Genomic DNA, 21,685 nt, shown 5'->3' with positions numbered 1-21,685 from the left:
GGCATGGAAATGACTTTATTCCATTTTCTACAAAAGGCATTCTGACAAAAACAGGGATTGTAGGAAAGTTTCAAAGGGTAAAGAATATGCTTCAAACAAACTTGAACAAACCATGGCTTAAGATGATCAGGTCCTGGAAGACTGTGAATGGGATGGTTAGTAAGGATGTTTTCATTTGTGACGAGTGAGGAGAAATCTGGATGTGATGTGTTGTGTTTGCATACATTGGTAAGAGATGAGGAATATGAGAATATTCTGAAAGAAAATCATTAGCTTAAAGTGGACCAGAGGATGTGATGTAGGAGTTGATTGTAAATGAATTAGAGTTTTTCCTTTATGGTGATTTAATTCTCTTGAGACCAGGATGCTTTAAGGTGATTGTAAAGTGAAGCTTGTTGATGCTGTAAGTAGTTAGCATTTTATCTCATAATTCTTTTTAGCTAAATTGTGAGATAATAAATGATTATTTAGCTTCGAAAACTGTTTCCACTTTAACCAGGCTTCATCTTTGAATTTAAACAAGGATTTTAATTCTGTCTTGTTTGGGGATTATCAGCTTTGAGTTAATGGGGAAAAATTTATAGATGATGTGGTATAGAAGGTGTATGCATGCTGTTTACCTGTGATAGTAAACAAATCATACTTCAAAAGGGAAACTGCAATGTGCAGTGTGTGGGACTTTTCATCATATATAACTACAAATGTCACCCAAGTGATTAAATGTGTATCATTACAGTCTTTGTTATAGTAGAATGGTAGTTTCCTTGGAGTATTGCAGTATTTATGCTTTTGCATCTGTTGCAGTTCAAGGTCTGAAGGACTTGGTATGGTTGCCTATTGAACAATACAGAAAAGATGGTCGCATCATACGAGGCTTTCAGCGAGGAGCAGCTTCATTTGGAACATCCACAGCAATGGCAGCTTTGGAACTAACAAATAGGATGGTGCAGACAATACAGGTACTTAAAATAATGGGATAGTAATGGGAATGCTATGTTCAGTTTTCTTTCAAGGATGAGTCATAGTCTTTTATTATTGATTTATCTCTTGAAACCAGTTTAGTAGCTGGAATACTCTCTCACCACCTTTTGCAGGCATTTTCCCTTTCTCAGTCTTTAACAACCTTCCCACTTCAGTTGTTTGTATCGTATTATTATTATTTTACTACATGGTGTTTGCTGATTTCTCTTCAAAACTGGGAGAAAAATAATCTTGTTATTGAGAGAGTTACAAGTAAGAATATAGCTGTGAACAAGCTTGCTATAATGAGATTCTAATATTGGAACCTGGTTGATAGTAAGAACATAACTGCCTTGTATATTGCCCTGAATATAAAACTGCATAGGAAATCAACTAAAAATGTAAATGCTGTTAGAGAATGAGCGAACTGTACACCAGCACCCTGATTGGAGAACAAACATTCTCCAGCAGGGTATTAATGTACAAGTAATGCCCACCGAAAAACGAGTCCGCCACTTCACAGCAGCATATCAAACTGCTGTGGACAGAACAAAAATAATGGCTGCCATTATTTTACCCTTACTAAGCAGTGCTTTTGCTGTTTAGCGAGTGTAAAACTAAATATATCAATAAAAAGTAGATGTGTGTATGTATGTTTCTGTGTCTGTGTGTGTGAATGTGTGCTTGCGTGCATGAAAGCGAGGTATGTGTGAGTGAGTGAAAGAGAGAGTGAAGAGAGAGAGTGATCCAGTACTGGAAGCAGCAGCAGCATTCAAGAGGTTTACGTACCTCTCACCTCTTAGATTCAGTTAACTGAATAACACCTAAAATAAAGGGGGAATAAAGATTTAAAACAAGAACATGTTCCTGTTAAAAACAAAATCACAAAGCTGCTTCAATAATAGGACTTGTGTTAGCATGCATTTTCTGAAGTGCACGTGTGTGTGTGTGTGTGTGTGTGTGTGTGTGTGTGTGTGTGGGTGTGGGTGTGGGTGTGGGTGTGTGTGTGACATAGGGATAGAAAGTGAGATTGATGCACCAGTGGCAGCAGATGAGAGATTTGTGTACTGCTCGACCTTTTAGCTCAAGAAATCTGGATAAAGCCTGAAGTAAAGGGGGAACAAAGGCTCAAAAATAGGAGCAGATTTTAAATGTCGTACTTAAAAAATTAAAAAGTAAGTTAACTAACAGGATTTGCGTTGACATGAATTTTCTGAAGGATATAAAGTCCGAAAGCCAAATGAATTTTCTGAAGGATATAAAGTCTGAAAGCCAATTGTATGTCATTATTTAGTGACTTCAATCCCCAAGAAACCATTTTAGCAGTAAGGGACCAAAAATAAAGCAAATATCTAGATTTTTTTAAATGATATATTTTGGATGTAAAATGCTTTCTCTGTCACCATTTATTTATACTACAGCAACTTTGAAACATTAGGCAGAAAAACTATTTTACATCAGAAATATATAAAAATAATATAGTAATTAAAAATGTATAAATAAGCAAGTAGAACACAACATTTTTTGCAGAGAGCCCTTTCTCTAAGTGCAGTAATGCCCTCCAGGGTGTGTTAATGTGCTACACCCCTGGACAGGCATTGATTACACATTAACACACACCCTGTCAGGAATTATTGCTTGCTTAGCACACCTCATGCTTCCCACAGAGATGGTATCCAAAGGTTAAATGCACAGCTATTCAGCCAACAGCTTTCAAAGCTGTTAGACACATCAAACTGCCACACTTAAAATCTAGTAATGTGTTGGACAACTGAAATTCTCCATGCATTACAAAGAATTTTGGTCGTCTCCTCAATTCTAACCCATTTGTTATGTTTCTCAAAATGGATTCTAGAAACTCACCCCTTGAACTTTGCTGTTGAAGTCAATTTTTTGAATACATTTTTTTAATACATTTATCAAACAGATCATTTGGCAATGTCAGTCATAATCCTCTGTATTATGGCTGTATTTCTTTGGATGTACTAAGGCAGTGATTTCAACATGTGTTGATTTAGGACCTGCAGAATATTGGTATTCCTTATCTTTGTGTTGACTGGCAGTGAAAATGTTTTGTTCCTTGATTTGTTTTACTGCTGGGGCAGTTTTCTTCTTTTAAAAATAAGTTATTTAATTCTGTATAGGGATTTAAGCTAAAAAATGTTAGGGAATAATCATAAGCTGTGTCTGTCACAAAAGGAGATACTGCCAGCCCAAATATCTGGAATTTTGTAAATAATTATATGTCATTTGTGAATATCAATATGATATATATAAAAGTGTGACAAAGAGGGATACTGCCAGCATAGGTGTCTGAAATTTTATAAATCTTTATGCGTTGTTTGTGAATGTCAGCATGTTTCATGTAGGATTGCTTGTGTTTCAACCTTATTAGAACTGTATGTTATGTATACATTAAACTAGGTTTGCACAGACGTGTGTTGAAAAGGGTTTGTAAAGTACTGAGCTTAAAGATGTATCTACAGTGTATCCTACTGGAAAAGAACAGAAATGTATATACAGTATTGTCACTGTTTAAATGTATGTATTTTAACAGGGGAAGCTGGAGCACAGAAGGTTAACTTGTAAAAATGCATAAAATAGTTGAAATTAAATTACTTTATGGTTGGGTCATAAAAAGATGTTATCTTTCAGTTTCAGTGCAGTAACAGACACAAGGTCTATACTAGGGAGCTTTCCTCTATTGTGAAATAATCACTAGTTTTGAAATGTGTAGGAAGGTAATTGTTTTACGATTTCCAGGATCTGCCTAGATCTGAGTGAAAAGCCCTTGTATATGTGTTTTCACAGGTAGGTGCTAAATGCTACCAGCTGCATCAATTGTCACCTGGGATAGAGTCATATGACAAGAAATGATGTCATTCTGCAAGCTATCCCAGCAGTAATATTTGAGATATTACTTTGGGAAGTTTTTTAGTGAGAGACAGTATTCTGTATTTGTCATTGACCTGACAACATCAAGATTCACTCACCACATCTGCCTTGCTTGCTCTGTAAGTAAGTTAACTAGGATATAGTAATTCTGTAGATATAGTCAGGAATATAGCAAAACTTAATGTAGATGTTTTTCTGTGTTTATTTGAGACTGTCCTGCAATGTTTTTTTAAATATTTCCTGTGATTTTGAACTCTGATGTTACTGTGATTATATACTGAGTATTTTCTTGTTCTTTTATTATTTATTATTAAATATATTTACACCTTTCATTTTGGCTGATACTTGTGAGACATATTTAAGTTCTGAGAGTACTTGCATATATATATTTGGTGACACTGCAGGCCACTCCTAATAGCCTTGCTCTTGGTCAAACTACCATTTGTATTGATAGTAGCATTACACAGTAAGAATGGACATCCTATGTTAAGGACCTTAAAGTAGCTGATAACGAGCTAGCTGGTGGCAGTAATAACTACCTTATAGTCTGGGCAGAAGGGGGCATAGCTAGTAAACCTGTGCCAGCCTTTCCCAGGTGTGTATAAATCTAACCTGAACGTCTGTGTGTGTGTCAGCTGCTTGGGCAGGGACTCAAAGCACTGATTGGACAGAGAAGGTGCTGGATGTCTTGGCTTGGACCCTGAACTGAGATCTCAGCCCTATAGCTGTGCCAGTGGGGAGTCTTATTGGGGATCTGGAGAAAGAGGGAGAAACCGACCATAGACTGACTGTGGTCACTGTATGCTGTTAAGGGAAATTGCACTTGATACAGAGAGCTGCATCTGGAAATACTGTGTGTGTACCTGTCATCCACTCAATATACGTCCCCCACTGTTGCCAGTGGTAAGAACTGGGGCTCCTAGAGTACAGTGGTGGGATGTCACAGTGTCTGCAAATATTTTCAATCGATCTTTAAACAATTTTATGAGAGCAAGTCATGTAGGCCAGCAGTACTTTGGTTCTTTAATGTAAGTGCTTCTTTATGGGCAGATGATACTGACTTCTTCCATTGTATATCTCTTTCTGTCTTCTCATAGCTTATTTAAAACCCTTTTTAAGTTTAATATGAATAAAACTGAGGACATTTGTGAGAAAAGTATTGATTAGTTGGCTTATTAATTAGTTTCATTTGGTAATTTGAGTAATCAGATAGATGCTTTCAAATAGTTCTGTATTCATGTGCATTGCTTTACTTGAAATTCTGTTAAGATTTTGCCTAATGCAATCATTCCCTTTTGTATTGTCATGTAGACTAGGCTGTTATAGTTTACATAGCTGGCAGTTGGCCTTTTGTTGAGTTGTACACTTTTGGGATGATTCTTCTTTAGGTGAGTTTATATTCCAAGTTATCACCAAATTCCTCTGAAACCAATTTCCTAGTTAACATCTCTGACCAGCTGTTATAATACAAGCAACATTCATTTGCTTTCTTATACCTGATTTTTTTTTAATTTAATTTAAGGTTATGGAAAGCTAGACTGTCCTGGCAGGCAGCAGACATGAGGCATGGAATGACACACACACACACACACACACACACACACACACACACACACACACACACACACACAAACACGTTTAAGGATCACCATCTCATTTGTCAGTACTTGTTTTGGATTTGAGAGGAAACTAGAATGACGAAACAAAATTCTGCACAGAGGGGAAGACATGCAGACTCAGCCCAGGAGGCATCCCAGCTGGGAGTGGAACTGGAAAACTAAACACTGTGAGGCAGCCATGCTAAGTGCTGTACCAATCTCCCACTTATATTGCTAAAATGATGCTATGCTCAGAAGTGCACATGCAGTATCAGCGATATGTTCCCACCTAATAGTAATATCTTTTAATTTACATATTTATTTCTCAGAGTCGTATGACATCCCTTTCTTTCCAGTGGAACATATCATACTTTTGAATTCAGGTGAGCTCACATGTGTAGTTTTGGGAAACTTTTGCATCCCTCATTGGTGTTAGCTACTTTAAGTAGTCTTCAGGAAAGACTGGCATTAGATTATTTTGTCGCTGTCTTGCATTCTCAAGTTTTGCTATAGGCATTGCTCCCAAGTTTCGAGATGGTCATTGTAAGCAAGTTTAACTGCTATAGTCATACTGCTGGGAGCAGATACCTGTATATTTAAGAGACATTACTATCTGGTGACTAACATTAACTGTATGCATAAGGAATGTTTCTTTACTATTTATGCCTTCATTTTCAGTATAAAATGGTATTATGGTCTAAAACATAGTACTTGAGCACCAAGTCTTTTTGTATGACTCATTCTTTTTTAACTGAAAATTTTAAACATAGTAATTTTAGTCCAATGTAGCCAATATAGAAGAGGCAGTAAACTGACATATTCTTTTGCAGGCAGCAGCAGAAACAGCCTATGACATGGTTTCACCAGGTCCTAATGGTCTTGACTCAAAACAAGTCAAGCGTTACTCTCTTAACAGACTAGCTCATCAGCCTGTTGACCTTCGGGAAGGTGTTGCTAAAGCATACATTGTTGTCAAAGAGGTAAGGCAAAAAACTTACAAAACTCATAAATAACTAAATCAGAAAATTATTTAGGTAATTTATTATCCTTGTATTTCATACTCCCCACTTAATAGGCATGTCTTTTCACTAAAAATCAGGCATCATATTTTTCTACTAGCTATGTTTTTATTTCTGTTATTCAGTTTTTGAATTGCTGATGTTGTGACAACTGTGATATTTAGATGCTGCATACAATATATGGTAAATCAATGCTCCTTCATAATGTTTCAGATAATATCTACTCTCCTACCTTCTGAACAGTTGTGATTTCTGTCAGTATTCCTGTCATTCATGCAGTATGTACATGACATTAAAGAGTTTATAAAGAGTATAGTTCCCTGCAATAATAGGCTGTAGTATCTCTGGATGTCCTTCTATATCACTGTTGCAATATTCTTAACCATGGGGATCTCCTGCCAAGGATAGCCCAACATCTGTCCAGTATACCAAGCCTTTAGATCTTGTATGCACTGTACTTCACATGTATGCTGTCAGCACAGAACATAGGGCATAAAGGTGGTATACGAATGCAGTTTCCCACAACTTCTTTCCTGCCAGTCAGAACACCATTATTTCTCATTGGTCTGAACGCCCATTGCTGTGCTGAATTCCTAGCCATCAGATAAGTGCCCCATTGGAGTCTTTTTTTCTTTTTACATTTGGTCTTGTTTTCCTTTGGTTAACTGGAGTTCATGTCATCCAACAAGGGAAAATGTCACCGTGGGAGGCAGATTCTACATAAGGATAGTCGCGATCAGTGTCTGTAGTTTGGGTGCTTCCCATGACTATACCTCCTGTAGTATTTGTTAGACATTTGTGCCTAAGGCTGTTAGAAGGCGATTGTCTTCCCTAGCTGTCTATCTCGAGAACCAGAGGCTTAAACAGCTAGCCCAGGGTGGCAGGGCAGAATTGATTAACTGGAGTTACTCCCATTAAGTAAGAAGGCCAAGAAATCTCACCCTGATTTCCTAGCTGTCCACGGTCCACCTGACTTCTCTAGAAGCAGGTGATAAGTCTGTAGGCCATCTGGTGTCGACTTCAGATTCCTCCGGCATGAACCCATCAGAGGCCTGCATGGACCCTTCTTTTTGCATGCCCTCTGAGGCTTTGCAGGCATCTGTTCTGGATGTCGAGGAGGAACTGTGGTTGATTATTTTGGAGGACCCTAGAGGGATTCTGCAGATTCTGGTAAGGGAAGAGGCTCCATGTACGTTTATTAAATCCCATCAGGGTTCAGGACCTCCAGGGTTTGTTAGGACTGCTGATGTCCCTACCAAGAAAAGATAGAAGGCTAAATGTTATTTTGTATGACCCAAGGACCCTCAAAGGGAATGATAAGTGTTTACTCAGGGCCAGTTTAATTCCTTAACGGCCCTAAAACCTCCCCACACTTTTTTTGCCTACCCCCTTTGGACTTCAACTGCTTCCAAAAGGCCTAGGGAACCTGATTCCTTGAGCCTGATGAAGGTCCTTGTCTTACTCTTCCCAGATGCCTTCTCCTTTGGCTTATGGTCTGATGAAGAGGTGTCCATTACCCCTGAGTTTCCTTTTGAGTTGTTTTTTTGGGACACAGTAGCCAGAATGATGGAATACTTTAAGTGGGATTCTTCTCAGATGTCTGATATCCAGAAGAGGTATTATGATTTGCTTCAGGTAGACGCTCCTAAACCTTCCACAGTACCTCATGTGTTATCTGTATTGTTGGACACCTTTATAACTGCCTCTAAGACTCTTGATTCTCTTCACCCCTTTCCAACGAAACCTGACAGGTTCTATGAAGTTTATGTGGATTGTCAATTCCTAATTGTGTCCTGCTGATCCTGCTGTGGTGTCAGTCTCCTCTGAAAAAGCCTTCTAAGAATTTGCCCTCTTCCAATCTTATGCCTTCAGATAAGGATAGTAGAGCCATGGAGAGAATTACAAAGAATGTCTGTACTGTTTCTACTTTGGCCTTTAGGGCTATCAATTACCAGACTCACATAACCAGATGTGATCTGGCCTTGATTGGTCAAACTTGACAAGTTATGTCTGACATCCCTGATTCTGAAGAGAAGCCTTCACTCTATTTTGGATTCTACCTCTCAGGTGGCTGGCCAATCTATTAAGTGCAGCTGTGATGTGCCGATGCCTCTTCTAGAGCTACTGGCTTTTGGGTCTGTCATGAGGTGTTACTCTTGGCTTCATCTGCAGTCATTACCTGAAGACATTAAGGCTATGTTGCTGGATGCTCCCTTGGGTGACGAAAATGTCTTTGGGACTGCTGCTGCTAATAAGTTTAAGTTCCTTCAAGAAAAAGGTAAAGCTTTGCAGGACCTTGAACATATATTTGTATCCCCTATCCCCAAGTTCCAGAGGAACTGTCCTACTAGGTCTTATTTTGTTTACCGTCAGTCTCATCAGGCCACTAAAGGCAGTAAGGATGATAGGCAATCTCCTCCTGCAAAGTCTTCCCGAGCTTCTGTGATTCAGAAGCCTTCTTTTTCTGACAAGCTTGCTTCTGTTTGACATTTTGCACCCCCTAACCCTTGACCAGGTTCCTTCGTCCCTTTGGCTCTCCCTCTGTTTTCCAAACTGGCAACATCACTTCAGATTCCTGGGTTCTGTCTGTCATCTGTTCGGGTTACTTCATGGTGTGGAAGCCTCCCCCTCCCTTTTCAGGGATTCCTCAACCAACCCTAAAGCAGCTTCCTCTTTTCTCGGAGGTTCTTGGGTCCCTGGTGGAGCAGGGAACTATTCAGCTGGTTCCTCCTTCCCAAGTGGGAAAGGGTTTTTATTCCAGAATGTTCCTGGCTCCTCAAAAGAGGGGCACTTAGACACCTATTCTAGATCTCTCTTTGCTCAGCACCTTTGTCAAGCTTCCTCCTTTTCGGACACTTTCTCTTCAAACCCTCTTTCCTCTATTGCCACCCCAGGTTTTTCTGGTGTCTTTGGATCTGAAGGATGCTTATCCTTGTATTCCTGTTCACCCTCTTTTCAGGAAGTTTTTACACTTCTCTGTTTCTTCCTCTCATTTTCAATTTCCTGCTTTACAGTTTGGCCTGTCTACTGCCCCAAGGGTATTCACAAAATGCCTAGCTCCTGTGATTGCCTTTGCAGACTCGAAGGCCTCTCCTTTTTTGCCTCAAGGGAGTTCGAGTGGTGAATTCAGTAACATGCCCTCAGTCCAGGCCTGCCCTTTCAGTCTCTGGTTTCTTCTCAAGAACTGTTCATAGATGCCTCAGACATGGGGTGGGGGGCTTCCTGTGGTTATCTAAAAGTCCAAGGTCTCTGTCCCCTCCATCAGATGTTCCACTATATCAACATTAAAGAGATGAGAGTTCTGATACTGGCCCTTCAGGCTTTTCACCCCATGTTCTGTCGAAACTCACTGAAGGTTTACACAGACAGCATCATAGTGATGTGGTATGTCAGCAAAGAGAGGAGCACAAAGTCTTACCTTCTTTGCAGGCTGGCTCTTCAGGCTTGGGATATGGCTGTCATTTATCGGCTAATTCTTCAGGCAGTTTTATTCAGAGTGCAGTCTAGTGGCAGACTCCTTGAGCAGGTCCAAAACACAGGCTCATGAATGGATGCTTCACAGAGATGTGTTTCCGGACATAGGCCATCGGAAAGGTATTCCTCAGGTCGATCTTTTTGCCATCCTTCCGAACAGCTATCTCCCTCTTTTCTGTTCCAGAGTGGCAAGCCATCTGGCATGGAGACTGACACCCTTTCTTTTCCTTTTCTTTTTATTTATTTTATATTTGTAGACCGGGTTTGTCCAACTGGGCTACAAATGCCCATTTTCAGCGGAGGCCCGAGGAGAAAAGCTCCAACAGAAAATAGAAATTTTACATATTGAATACATATAGAAATACATTCATCATTACCACAGATTACTGCATTACAGTGCCACACATTTTGTCTATGCTTTCCATCCTTTTCTTCTACTTTCAAGAGTCCTGGAGAGGATTCATTTGGACTCCTCAGAAATCTTGCTAGTGACTCCCTTTTGGCCAAGTCCCTTTTGGCCAAGACAGCAATAATTCCCCCTCTTAATGCATTTGGCCAGGAGCAGTCATTGCAAGTTACCTCATCAGTTGGATCTCCTCACACAGGACAAGGGGGCACTCATCCCATTCTCACTTGTTCAGTCTTGAACTGATACTGTGAGTGATTAGGGTGTTGATTTCTTTTAGGCACTTTTTTCTGAGGACGTGCTCAGGGTTTTACAGTAGGCAAGAAAAGCCACAACCAGAAAGTCTTGTATGTCCAGCTGGAAAAGATTTTGTCTGGTGCCATGCTTGTTGCAAGGACCCTTTTTCAATGGGGGGTCCCATTGGTTCTCTCCTATTTCTGCGAGTTGCTTCAGTCTGGTTTAGTTTATTCTGAAAAGGCCCATTTGTCAGCTGTTTCTACCTGTCTGCTCTTGAACCCTGTTTTGACTTCTCATTTTGAGGTCAAACAATTTCTTAAAGATTTCCCTAATCTTAGGGTCCCAAGAAAGCCTATTCCTCCTCCTTGAGACTTTAATTTTGTTTTGGAAAAATTGACTCAGGCTCCTTTTGAGCCTGCAGTTTCAGTTTCTCTGCAGTACTGTACCTGAAAGACTGTCATGTTAATTGCTGTTACTTCTGTTTGGAGGGTTTCTGAGCTTGAGGCCCTTATGGCCATTCCTCCTTTTTTGGGTTTTTTTTCATGGAGACAGGGTGTCTCTTTGTACTAATCCTTCTTTTATGCCCAAGGTTGTTAATGAGCTCTCCTTAAGTCATGCAGTGCAACTCCCTTCATTTTTTTCCTTCTCTGCAGTCTGCTAGTGAGTGGGTCCTGCATATCTTGGATTTGCATAGACAGCTCGGGTATTATTTGAATAAAACTAAGACCATTCATAAGTCTAACCAGTTTTTTTGTTTCTTTTCATCCCAGGACTTTGGGTTTAGCTGTTCCCAAGCAAACTGTCTCTTTCTGGCTATCTAAAGCCATTTTGTTTTGTTATTCTTTTCATGGCAAATGTCTGCCTACTTTAGGTGTAGAGCTCATTCTACTAGGACTGTTGCCTCTTCTGGTATTTTCAATGGTTTGGACACCAATTCCATCCTTGAAGTTGCTACTTGGTCTTCAGTGCATACCTTTACTAGGCATTATAAACTGGATATGGTTTCTAGAGCCAGAACAGATTTTGCTAGGACTATCCTGAATGGGTTTGTTGAGGGCTGTTCCCAGCCTTCCACCTTTTTTCTTGAGGTTTTGTACCCTCCCTATGGTTAAAAATACTTCAGCAGTGATATAGAAAGGCATAGTACAGCTGTATAAAATCTTATCATAACAGTAGATGTCCCTCTCTTCATTGTTGTAGTATTCAGTCCTTCCCTCCATCCCCCTTTTTCTTGTGGGCTTTGATTTGATTACCATCCTGGCCAAGTTTCCCCCTTTTTCTTCTGCATTTTCTACACTTGGAAGTGCATAGCTTCCATTGTCCCATGGAGACTTTCCTCTTCAGGGGGAATTCAGTTCTGGGTAACTGCATCTGTACATTACTTTTATGCCCTATGTCCAGTACGGGAAGCATACGTGTGATGTATGAAGCATACAAGATATAAAAGTTTTGGTATACTGGCCAAACATTGTGCTATCCTTGGCAGGAGAATCCCCACAGTTAAGAGTACCGCAACAATGAAGAGAAGGACATCTACTGTTACGTTAAGATTTTACACAACTGTTTTTTCTATATTCCTGAGTATAATGTAGCCATAAAAGATTACTGTTGTAATGGAGGTTTATAAATTATGATGCTGTTCAAGATGAAGACCTCAGGATCACAGTCAGAAACTAAATACATTTCTGTTTCGTCTCTGCATATTGCAAGATGCACAGTATGGTATTTTTTGAAGAATGTCTTAATCTTGCTGCCCTCTTCTTGCCTTCTAGCACTGGAATATCAGCTTTCATCTTCAGAGCTGTCTTCTTCCTTTGACTGTCTGTAGTTGTAATGATTGATAAAGGAGCATTTATAAATAAAAGGGGCATGTCCTTTTCCACATCTTCCCTTCTGTCTCTTCTAAGGTACAGTTCTTCAGAAGGAGTCTGAGGTTTTACCTGAGTATCTTCTAAGTTTTTGGAAGTTTTACTGATCCGATTTCAAAGGTCTCTGCAGTTCGTAACCAATGGAAATTGGTTTTGTATTGTGTCCAAGTCATTAAAGTTCTGAAATATCCCTAGTTTCCGCATGTGGTGGGTTGGGTGTTGGTTGGAGGATCTCCTGCTGCCTCACATCATGATTCCATGCCTGGAATATGTGACATGCTCAACCCCTGTTTTTCCTAGCTCTTATCTTCTGCTCATGAGATTTCAGTTTTATTTCTAATTTGTCACTGGAAAGTGTTTGTAACCAGTGTCTAAACTGTAGAAGTCTTGTGAATAGTCCCTTGTTTTGTCATATTCGAAATCGTGACTAGTGTCATCACTGTTTGTACTGCCTAGGACAGGCACATGACATTAAGAACTGTCACAAGTGTGAGCGCTTTAGTCCAGCTGCCCCCAAGAGAAGATGTGACGAATCTCAGCCTTGTATCACATTCAGGAAGAGGAAAACTGTTAATGGTAAATATTATATGACTGACAGGAGGGTCTGGTGCATGTTCTTAGATCAGTGCTGGTTAGAAAGGAGAAGGTAAAAGATCAGGAGGCCAACTATCAAGCCAGACCCTCTTTTCCCAAAATCTGTCTTTGAGATGTCCTTCTGATTTTTGTGTGCCACCTGTTTTCAGATTTCTCAGCTAATCCAGTTTTGTTGGAGAAATAGTCAGCTATCTGGATCCAGAAATTCCATTTTTTTATTAAAATGCCTTCTAGATAGAGAATTCCTGGTGCTTGCAATTCAGATATTTTTTTCCTGTAGCAAATTATACTTCATTACTTCAAGACATATAACATGCTTAAAGCAAATATATTTCCTGACCTCTACAAATATATGTTTTGAGTGCAAATGCATTTCTTCACTTCTAACACCATATGGTGTATAAAAAAATTAGAGGTACTGTGGGTGTAGATAACCTACAGGTCGTTACTTAGACTGAACACTGTAAAAGCAAGTGTATTATGTGACATTTGATTTCCTGGGTCTATATTACCAAATCGAAAAACCCTTTACGTGAATACCTAAACGTCGACACCTATAACACGAACCACGAAAATCCCGAACGCACTAAACAGTGAAAATTAAAATAACGAACTGTCATAGTCAGCCAACCCCACCACCCACTACATACTACCTACCCAAACAAAATAAATAAACCACATACATACACTAACTAAACCCAACCGCTAACCTAAAGTAAAGCACCAAAACCCTACTTCTAATCCTACACTAAACCCCACATACACAACTAACTATGCACTATCCTTAATCCCTCCCTAACCCTAAGGTCCGTAACTACTGCACACGTCCCCTACAGACATACACCCAAAAAAATAAATAATACACATATATACATTTAACAAAACCCTACTTCCAACACTACACTAAACCCCACATACACAACTATCTATGCACTATCCTTAACCCCTCCCTAACCCTAAGGTCCATAACTACCGCACACGTCCCCTACAGACATACACCCAAAAAAATAAATAATGCACATATATACATTTAACAAAACCCTACTTCCAACACTACACTAAACCCCACATACACAACTATCTATGCACTATCCTTAACCCCTCCCTAACCCTAAGGTCCATAACTACCGCACACTTTCCCTACAGACATACACCCAAAAAAAATAAATAATGCACATACATAGAGTTAAATAAATCCCTACTTCTAACACTACACTAAATCTTACATACATTACCTATCTATTCACTTACCTTAACCCACATACTAAACCTAAAGTCCTATCTATCGCACACGTACCTTACGGAGCTATACCGCGGACGGGCCAACCATTACACTTCGACATTTCAATTTTTGCTATTTTGTACGTTCGGTGTTTCTGTCTTTCGCACAATCCGTGTCGCTCTTTTCGTATTCGCGATTACGGTCTTTCGATCTGGTAATAGGAACCCACTTTCCTGTAGCTAGCTCATTAATACTTAAGTCTTTATAAACCATATAGTACATGACCTAGGATTTTAAGTTTTCATATCATAGGGGACAATGAAGTAGCATACTGTATTTAATGCTGTTTGGAATATATTATACATTGGAGACTCAAGGCATTGGTTGCAGTTGGTAACCATTTGCCTTTATACATTGTAAAGCAATTTTTCTTCATGATTCTTTAAAGCTGAAATACAGCAATTTAATGTGGAAATTAGCTTAATACCTATTATTGATTCTGTATTAATAGCTAGTATTGAAAAAATATATTGTATAAATATAGACTGATTTGCAGGAACTTTCCTGTCACACTGTTACCAGCCGTATTACCATAAAATTGTTGTAGATTGATTTCATACTGTATAGTCTTTCTCTTCTGCTGTATTGCTGCTTTTGAGACAAATAAAGACATATGTACAATAATATAAACTGGAAGGGAATTGTTAATATTACGATGGATGTTTGCTGCAATTTTGCACCCTGTTATTTATATTGCTCACTGATTAATAATGCGTATAAAGTTTCAGGTAATTTTTAAAATTCTTTTTCTAGCTGTGTGCCTGCTGACATTCATCGCATATCCTTTCTTTATAGTTATCATCAGTCCAGCATTACATTATCTATCTGAATTCCTGCCTTCCACTAAACCTTACTTCTCCTCCTGATGAACATTTTTTTGCATCTGTTGTTACCACAATTTCCATTTATTTATATGTAATTTCCTCCTTCCCTTTTCTAAAGAGAGTACTGTTGTGCAAGTTGAATTTACCATAAAACTGCATGTTTGATCACTACTGCAGTAGCCTTAGATATATGGGTTGTATCTTGCCAGCTTTCAACGCTTCAGGGCACCTTCCATATGTCCAAACTGTCAAGCATCTTGAGCTGAGCTGACCAAAAGATAAGTTTGGGGACATAGCCCTTCAGAGTTTCCTGCCAGCAGAGAGGGAAGGAGACTGAGCACTGAAAGGACAGAGCTAGGAACAACAAAAAAAAATAACTGTCCACACCCTAGCATAAAAAACACACAAGCAAGGTGGTGGATGGAGGGAGCAGCTACTCTAGCTGTGATCATTTGGACATCTGCTGCTATGGTAAGTTCATCTTTCATAATTGTACAATGTTTATCAAATTGATCACTCGGGAGGTGGAAAGAGAAGAGTCCAGGAGCCCCTGCAGAATGGTCCTGTCAAAGCTTAACCTGGACCTAGAGAAGGAGTCAAGCTTACAGTGTTTTGTAAAAGTATGTACAGAGGGCCAAGTAGAAACTTCTAGAATACTTCTAGAAGCCAAGCATTTCCAAAAAGCAGTAGTTGAGGCCAAGGTTGTGGTAGAGTGGTCCTTGACCAAACTTGAAATAGTTTTGTTATGGTGAGTATAACAAACAGTAGTAGCCTTAGACAACCATTTAGGAGTAGTCTGTTTTAACACAGGTTGCCCTTTCTTCTTAATTTCATAAGAAATTAAAAATTGATACAAAGATCCGAAAGAATTAGTTCTGTCAGGAAAGCACTTGAGTTGTGTATGGACATCCAAGATAATGGAGTATTTTTTCTTCTTCATTTTTAGGTCAGGAAAGAAAACTGGGAGTTGGATAGTTTGGCTTAAAGTAAACTTGAGTACCACTTTAGGGATAAAAAAAAGATTAGTTCTCAAAGAAAACATGTCCCTGTGGAAAATGAGATATGGTTGACTCGCCATATGAGATTGCAGCTCCAGTAGATGTCAGTAAAACTTGTAGATGTCAGTAAAACTGCTTTCCCTGTTAAGAACCTCAAATCAGCCAGATTAGTTGGTTCAAACGGAGCAAGTGTTAGCTTCTCTAACACAAAATTAAGATCCCAAGGAGGGACCACTGGTTTTCTTGGAGGCCTCTTACGCAAAAACTTTAAAGAACATTTTGACATGAGACTGCATTGAAAGAGGAGGGTCCATGGGTAGACATGCTGAAATGGCTGATAACTGAACCTTAATAGAGGAATAAGAAATACCACAGGATAGTAACGCAAACAAATATTATAAAACCAGAGAAGAACTACCCTGAATGGATGCTGGTTATGTTGCTGGCACCAACTAGAAAACCTTTCCCCACTTGTTAATATATGCCTTTCTATAGCAGGCTTTCTTGCCTCCTTTAGTACCTGATGCACTTCCTCAGTATATAGGTCCCTAAAAAGAATATGACCCTATCATCCAGGCAGTCAACTGTAAATAATTGATGTTGGGGTCTACCAAACGGTTCTGTTGTTTTCTGAGTAGCTCTAGCCTGTAAGGAAGCTTGTGGTAATTTCCTCCAGACATTTTCAAAAGAAAGGTGAGGAACAGTTGCCTGGGCCAGAAGGGAGTCACCACAATGATTTTTTTTTTAACAAGAAGCATCTTTATTAAATTCTCACTTATGACATAGGCAGTCATACACTTGTATAAATGAAAGCAAATCATATTATCATTTTTTCAGTTGCAAACATTATACATCACTTATAATCTGTCTGGTCATTGTCAGTTAAACATTACATAGGTCATTCAGCTCCTGCTTTCACTTAAATCTCATTTCACCTCCAAAACATTATTTTGCATGTATTGTTCCCACAATTTCCATTTTTTCTATGTAATTTGCCCCTGCCTTTTTCCAAAGATTCCACTTTCAGTTGTTTTATCTCTGTTGCTATATTCACTACTTCTAATACAGCTGATTTAGACTTTGATTTGCATTTTCTAGTGATTGTTTTTTGGCAACCACCAGAATTAAACTCAGCAAGGCCTTACTATGTCTAGGTAGTTCTGATTCTACATCACAGCTCAAAAAATAATTTCCTTAGTTACACCAATTTGCGCACCCAGTATTTCTTATAGAGTAGTCTGCAGATAAATTTTAAAGTCTGCCAACTCATTACACTTCCAGAATATATGTTCTTAATTATCTCTTTCTTCCCCATCACACCTCCAACATTTGCAATCTACTTGAGGAAAATATGTTTGGAGTCTGCTTGGGGTATAAAAATGCCTATGGAAATGCTTCTAAGCAAGGATCCTAAATCTTCTAGACTTTATTGCATATTTGTGAACCATACATATATCTCCCAATTGTTTCTTTGTGAATTGCTTACCCAGTCTCTCTTCCCAATCCTTTCTAACATCCTCTGATTGATTCCTATAGTTATCATACAATATTTTATATGCCCTAATAATTATCTCTTTTTTAACAGCAGCTTCTGTTCTAGATTCTACTAAAAACTACCAGTGCTGGTCTTTCACTTTGAATCCCCTTATTTCTTTCTCTTTGTCAGTACTCTGATATCAATTCTTGATAGGGAAGGCAGTCTCTAGCCTGCCGTCCAAATGAATTCTTGGCCTCTTCCTATTCTGTTATCTTTCCACGTCTAATTATTTGCTTCCAGTACCTTGGTTCTTTTGCCATTTTTTTTAGTAAATTCCAGCCCCCTCTTGCCTATTCTCTGTACCCCTAACTCCAGTCATCTCAATAGGCAGAATTTCTTTTCTCCATTCTCGTGCTGTCTTAGTTCTTAGAATACTTTCTCCTACATTTTGATTGCAATATTCTGTATGGTTGTTAGTCTCCTTAAGGATCTGCAACCAAATTCCCAGTCTCTCCTTGTTTCCTGAGCTTCTTCTGTTTCATGAGCATCCCTTTCTGCTATGAATTATAGCTTTCTACTTATGCTATGTATAGGAGCCTTAACTGTATAGCTCTGAAATACCCTTTCAAATCAGGTAATCCCAAACCACCTGATTCCATTGGAATGATCATCTTATCCCATTTGACTCTTGCCCTCTTCCCCTCCCAGAAAAAAATCATTCAACTCCTTATTAATTGCTATCCACAACTTCTCCTTTGGTTGATAAAAATATGCCTAACCAGTTTATAAAACTAAAGGGACTAAAAACATTTTCATTGCTTGTATCTTGTTATCCATATTCATAAAACAGAGCTTCCAGTTTCTTAGTTTTTGTATTATCTTTTGTTTAGTGAATAACCTCTGGAAAAATACTGAAAACCTTTGCAGCCAAGGAGTCACCAATAAGTGTCCGGTCACCTCAGGAATGGTGTATGTAGAAAACGAAAACCAGCAATCGCTTCCATGAATGAAATAAATTATTTTATAAATTATTATATAAAATATATCTTTCAATTTTTTATATCAAATTCATTAGTTTTGTTGTTGTTTGTTGTTTGTTATTTTTTGTTTAAATTGATTATTCAGTTATTAATGTCTTAGTTTTTAAACACATATATATTTTTTTTAAAAATATTATGTACATTCGCTGCTAACAATAGATACATTTTAACCAGTTTCACTTTGTCCTATTAAAACCAAACTAGTTTGTAACTACATAAAGTACTATGGACATATACTTGCACCTTGTTCAGTACTTTATTGGTATCTTCGCAGTCGATATTTTTACTTTAAAATTTATCTATTTGGGATGTCACTATCATCAAGATTTCATAGAGTTGTCGTATCAACTTTTAATTGTACATATGATTGTCCTATGTGTTATGTATAGGACAGTGACATAGGCTTCACCTCTCCACAAGCATAAGTGAACAGAAAGTTCCATTCACAAATGATTTATTCATTTGTTTTTTAATCTAAGGGTTGGGGTTAATATATCAATAGATTCACAGTAATATGTATTTAACATAGGTTTAATAATATGGAATTTAGTTGATCGCCAGGTAATTTTTACATGTTGGGTTTAGATAGTACAGCGACTGGAATTTTAACATATCGTTTAGGCACTAACAAGGCAAGATGATTTAATCATTTCATCAATATGTTATAAAGTGCCTAGCCTAGTTTCGAATATTATATATTATGTTATAGTGAATGACTAAGTTGTCATTTGATGGGGGGGGGGGATACAGTATTCTAGCACCATTGTACGATGGTAACATTTTAGTGCATTTATTGCTTTAAATGTTTGAACTGTTTTTGGCACCAAATAAGTTATTTAAGGCGTCTTTGTTACTAACACAGTGTTCTGAAGAAGCCCACACAGATGGGTGAAAGCGCTTAACCATTCTGTTCTTAAGGATTTCATTTATATATATTTTTTTGTATTTTTTTATTTATTCTGTTGTATAACAACCATTCTGTGTTTACGGATTTTATTTTTTTCTGTTGCACAATAAATTTATTTAATTCGTGGAAGCGATTGCTGGTTTTCGTTTACTACATACACCATTCCTGAGGTGACCAGACACTTATTGGTGACTCCTTGGCTGCAAATCTTTTGTTTAGTTTCATCCCACATATCTTTAGCTACCATAACAGAATCCTTTTTAAATCCACACTCCTAAGTACTTCATTTGATCATGCCCCCCATAAATATGGGTAATGCTGAACCAACTTGTGTGTGGGTATACAGTTTGCCTTTGTTTTATCTTCATTCATTTTGTATTCCAAAAAAGATTTGAAACTATCTCAGAATGTTCCAGAACACTGAAATGTCCTTTTCTGATTTTATCAGGTATAAAATAATATCGTCTGCAAATAAAGCCAACTTTTTTGACTACAATACCCAGTTGTATCCTTGAATTTCCGAGTCCCTTATTTTTCTTTGCTAATGGTTCTAAATTTAATGCAAATAACAAAGGGGGAAATAGGACACCCCCCATGCCTGGTTCCTCTGCTCAAACAAAACTTATCAGAGAGGAACTGCACACACTTCAATTTTTGCCTCTGATAACCTCATAGAGTCTCCTAATCGACCTTTGAAATTTGTGAGGGAATGCAAATGCTTCCATTTCCCTATTCATAAAATTACAGCTTAGTCTATCGAATGCTTCCTGTGTATCAAGATCCACCAACAGCATTGGTATTACATTCTGCTTCCCTGTGGATCATTATTGTTCTATCAATATTGTCAAATGTTTGCCTCCTCTCCACAAAACCACGTTGATCCATATCTATCAATTTTGGCATCACCTTTGGAGTCACCACATTGATCTTTTGGGAGTCCTTCAAAATCATCAAAAGTACCTTGGATGTTAGTGGAAAGGGTGGGAAAGCATACAGGAGCATTCCTGTCCAAGGAAAAGCATCTGTCTTCCAGGCTTTCTTGCATGAAATCTTGGAACAGAGTCTTACAAGGAGGCAAAGAGGTCTACTAGAGGAAATCCCCATAGATAGATGATCAAATCTTGGAAGACTCCCTGATCTAGTTTCATAGGGTCATAAATTAGTACTAGACTAACTATCCTTGCAAGCCATTTTAAGCCTAGCCAATTATCCCTTGTGAGACTCCAACCCTGCACCTTGTGTTTGTAAGGCAAACACCTTAACCATTAGGCCTCCCTCCCAGCCTTTCCATTTGTAAAGGTCTGCCCTGGTCCTACCCAGCTTCTCTGCCAAACAGTTCTGCTCTGATGGAACGTAGGATGCCTGTAGAGTGAGATTGTGCTGTGAAGCTATAGCCCAAGCTAACATGGCTGGTCTGCCAAGGACGTACCACCTGGTTTCCTCTTGCTTGTTGATATATCACATGACTGGGATATTTTCTGTAACTTCTTAAAGAGGTCCTGGAAACCAAATATGGTTCAGACAGTTGAGTGCCTTGGTCAGGGCAAGCATCTACTTGGTATTTAGGTCCTTATATCTGTCCTTGGTGACTGAACCCCTGCACTTTCATCTGTGCTGGAATCTTACTATTTTGAAAAGTTTGTCTTAGATAAGTTTTTTCTAAACTAATAGATATGTGAAACATTCTAGAAGTACATGTTTAGTAAAACAGGATATGATGACACATTTGGCCTTGCAAAAACACTGAATTTTCATTTAAGATAAGTCACAAGGAACATATGTAAGCATATAGAGTTAGTAAAGAAATCAGGAAGCTCTCATTTCCTCTGTACTGTGAAAATCACAAATGGACATTACTTATAGGTGATCCTAAACAAATAGCCTTATATAAAAGATGCATTTGGTGATTCTAGAGTAGCTACATTAAAACATCAGGTGTCGCTGCACGTTATTTTTTCTAGGTCTTATAGTCATCGGTCTTAGAATTTGTACTGTCACAAATTCAAGTAGAGGCTTTGTAGCCTTTCTGCTATGAGACATAAAAATAAAATGACTGCAACAGTTACAAAGAATTAAGTCTGAGGTTATAAAACTGTAAGCAGTAAT

The 21,685-nt window shown here is 38.5% G+C and overlaps 1 protein-coding gene across 1 annotated transcript in view; it reads left to right on the top strand.

The window, feature by feature from the left end:
* The window catches only part of ATG2B (autophagy related 2B), a 1,825,281-nt gene that overhangs the window by 1,757,587 nt on the left and 46,009 nt on the right, over window positions 1–21,685 (top strand). The window contains exons 39-40 of the mRNA XM_044074646.1: window positions 805–959; window positions 6,284–6,433. Coding sequence (XP_043930581.1) covers window positions 805–959; window positions 6,284–6,433 — 305 coding nt within the window. The remainder of the gene's footprint in view (window positions 1–804; window positions 960–6,283; window positions 6,434–21,685) is intronic.

This window comes from Protopterus annectens, chromosome 6.part0, assembly GCF_019279795.1.
Source record: "Protopterus annectens isolate FY-2018-M chromosome 6.part0, PAN1.0, whole genome shotgun sequence".
NCBI lineage: Eukaryota > Metazoa > Chordata > Ceratodontiformes > Protopteridae > Protopterus > Protopterus annectens.
This window is presented reverse-complemented; position numbering and strand designations above follow the sequence as displayed.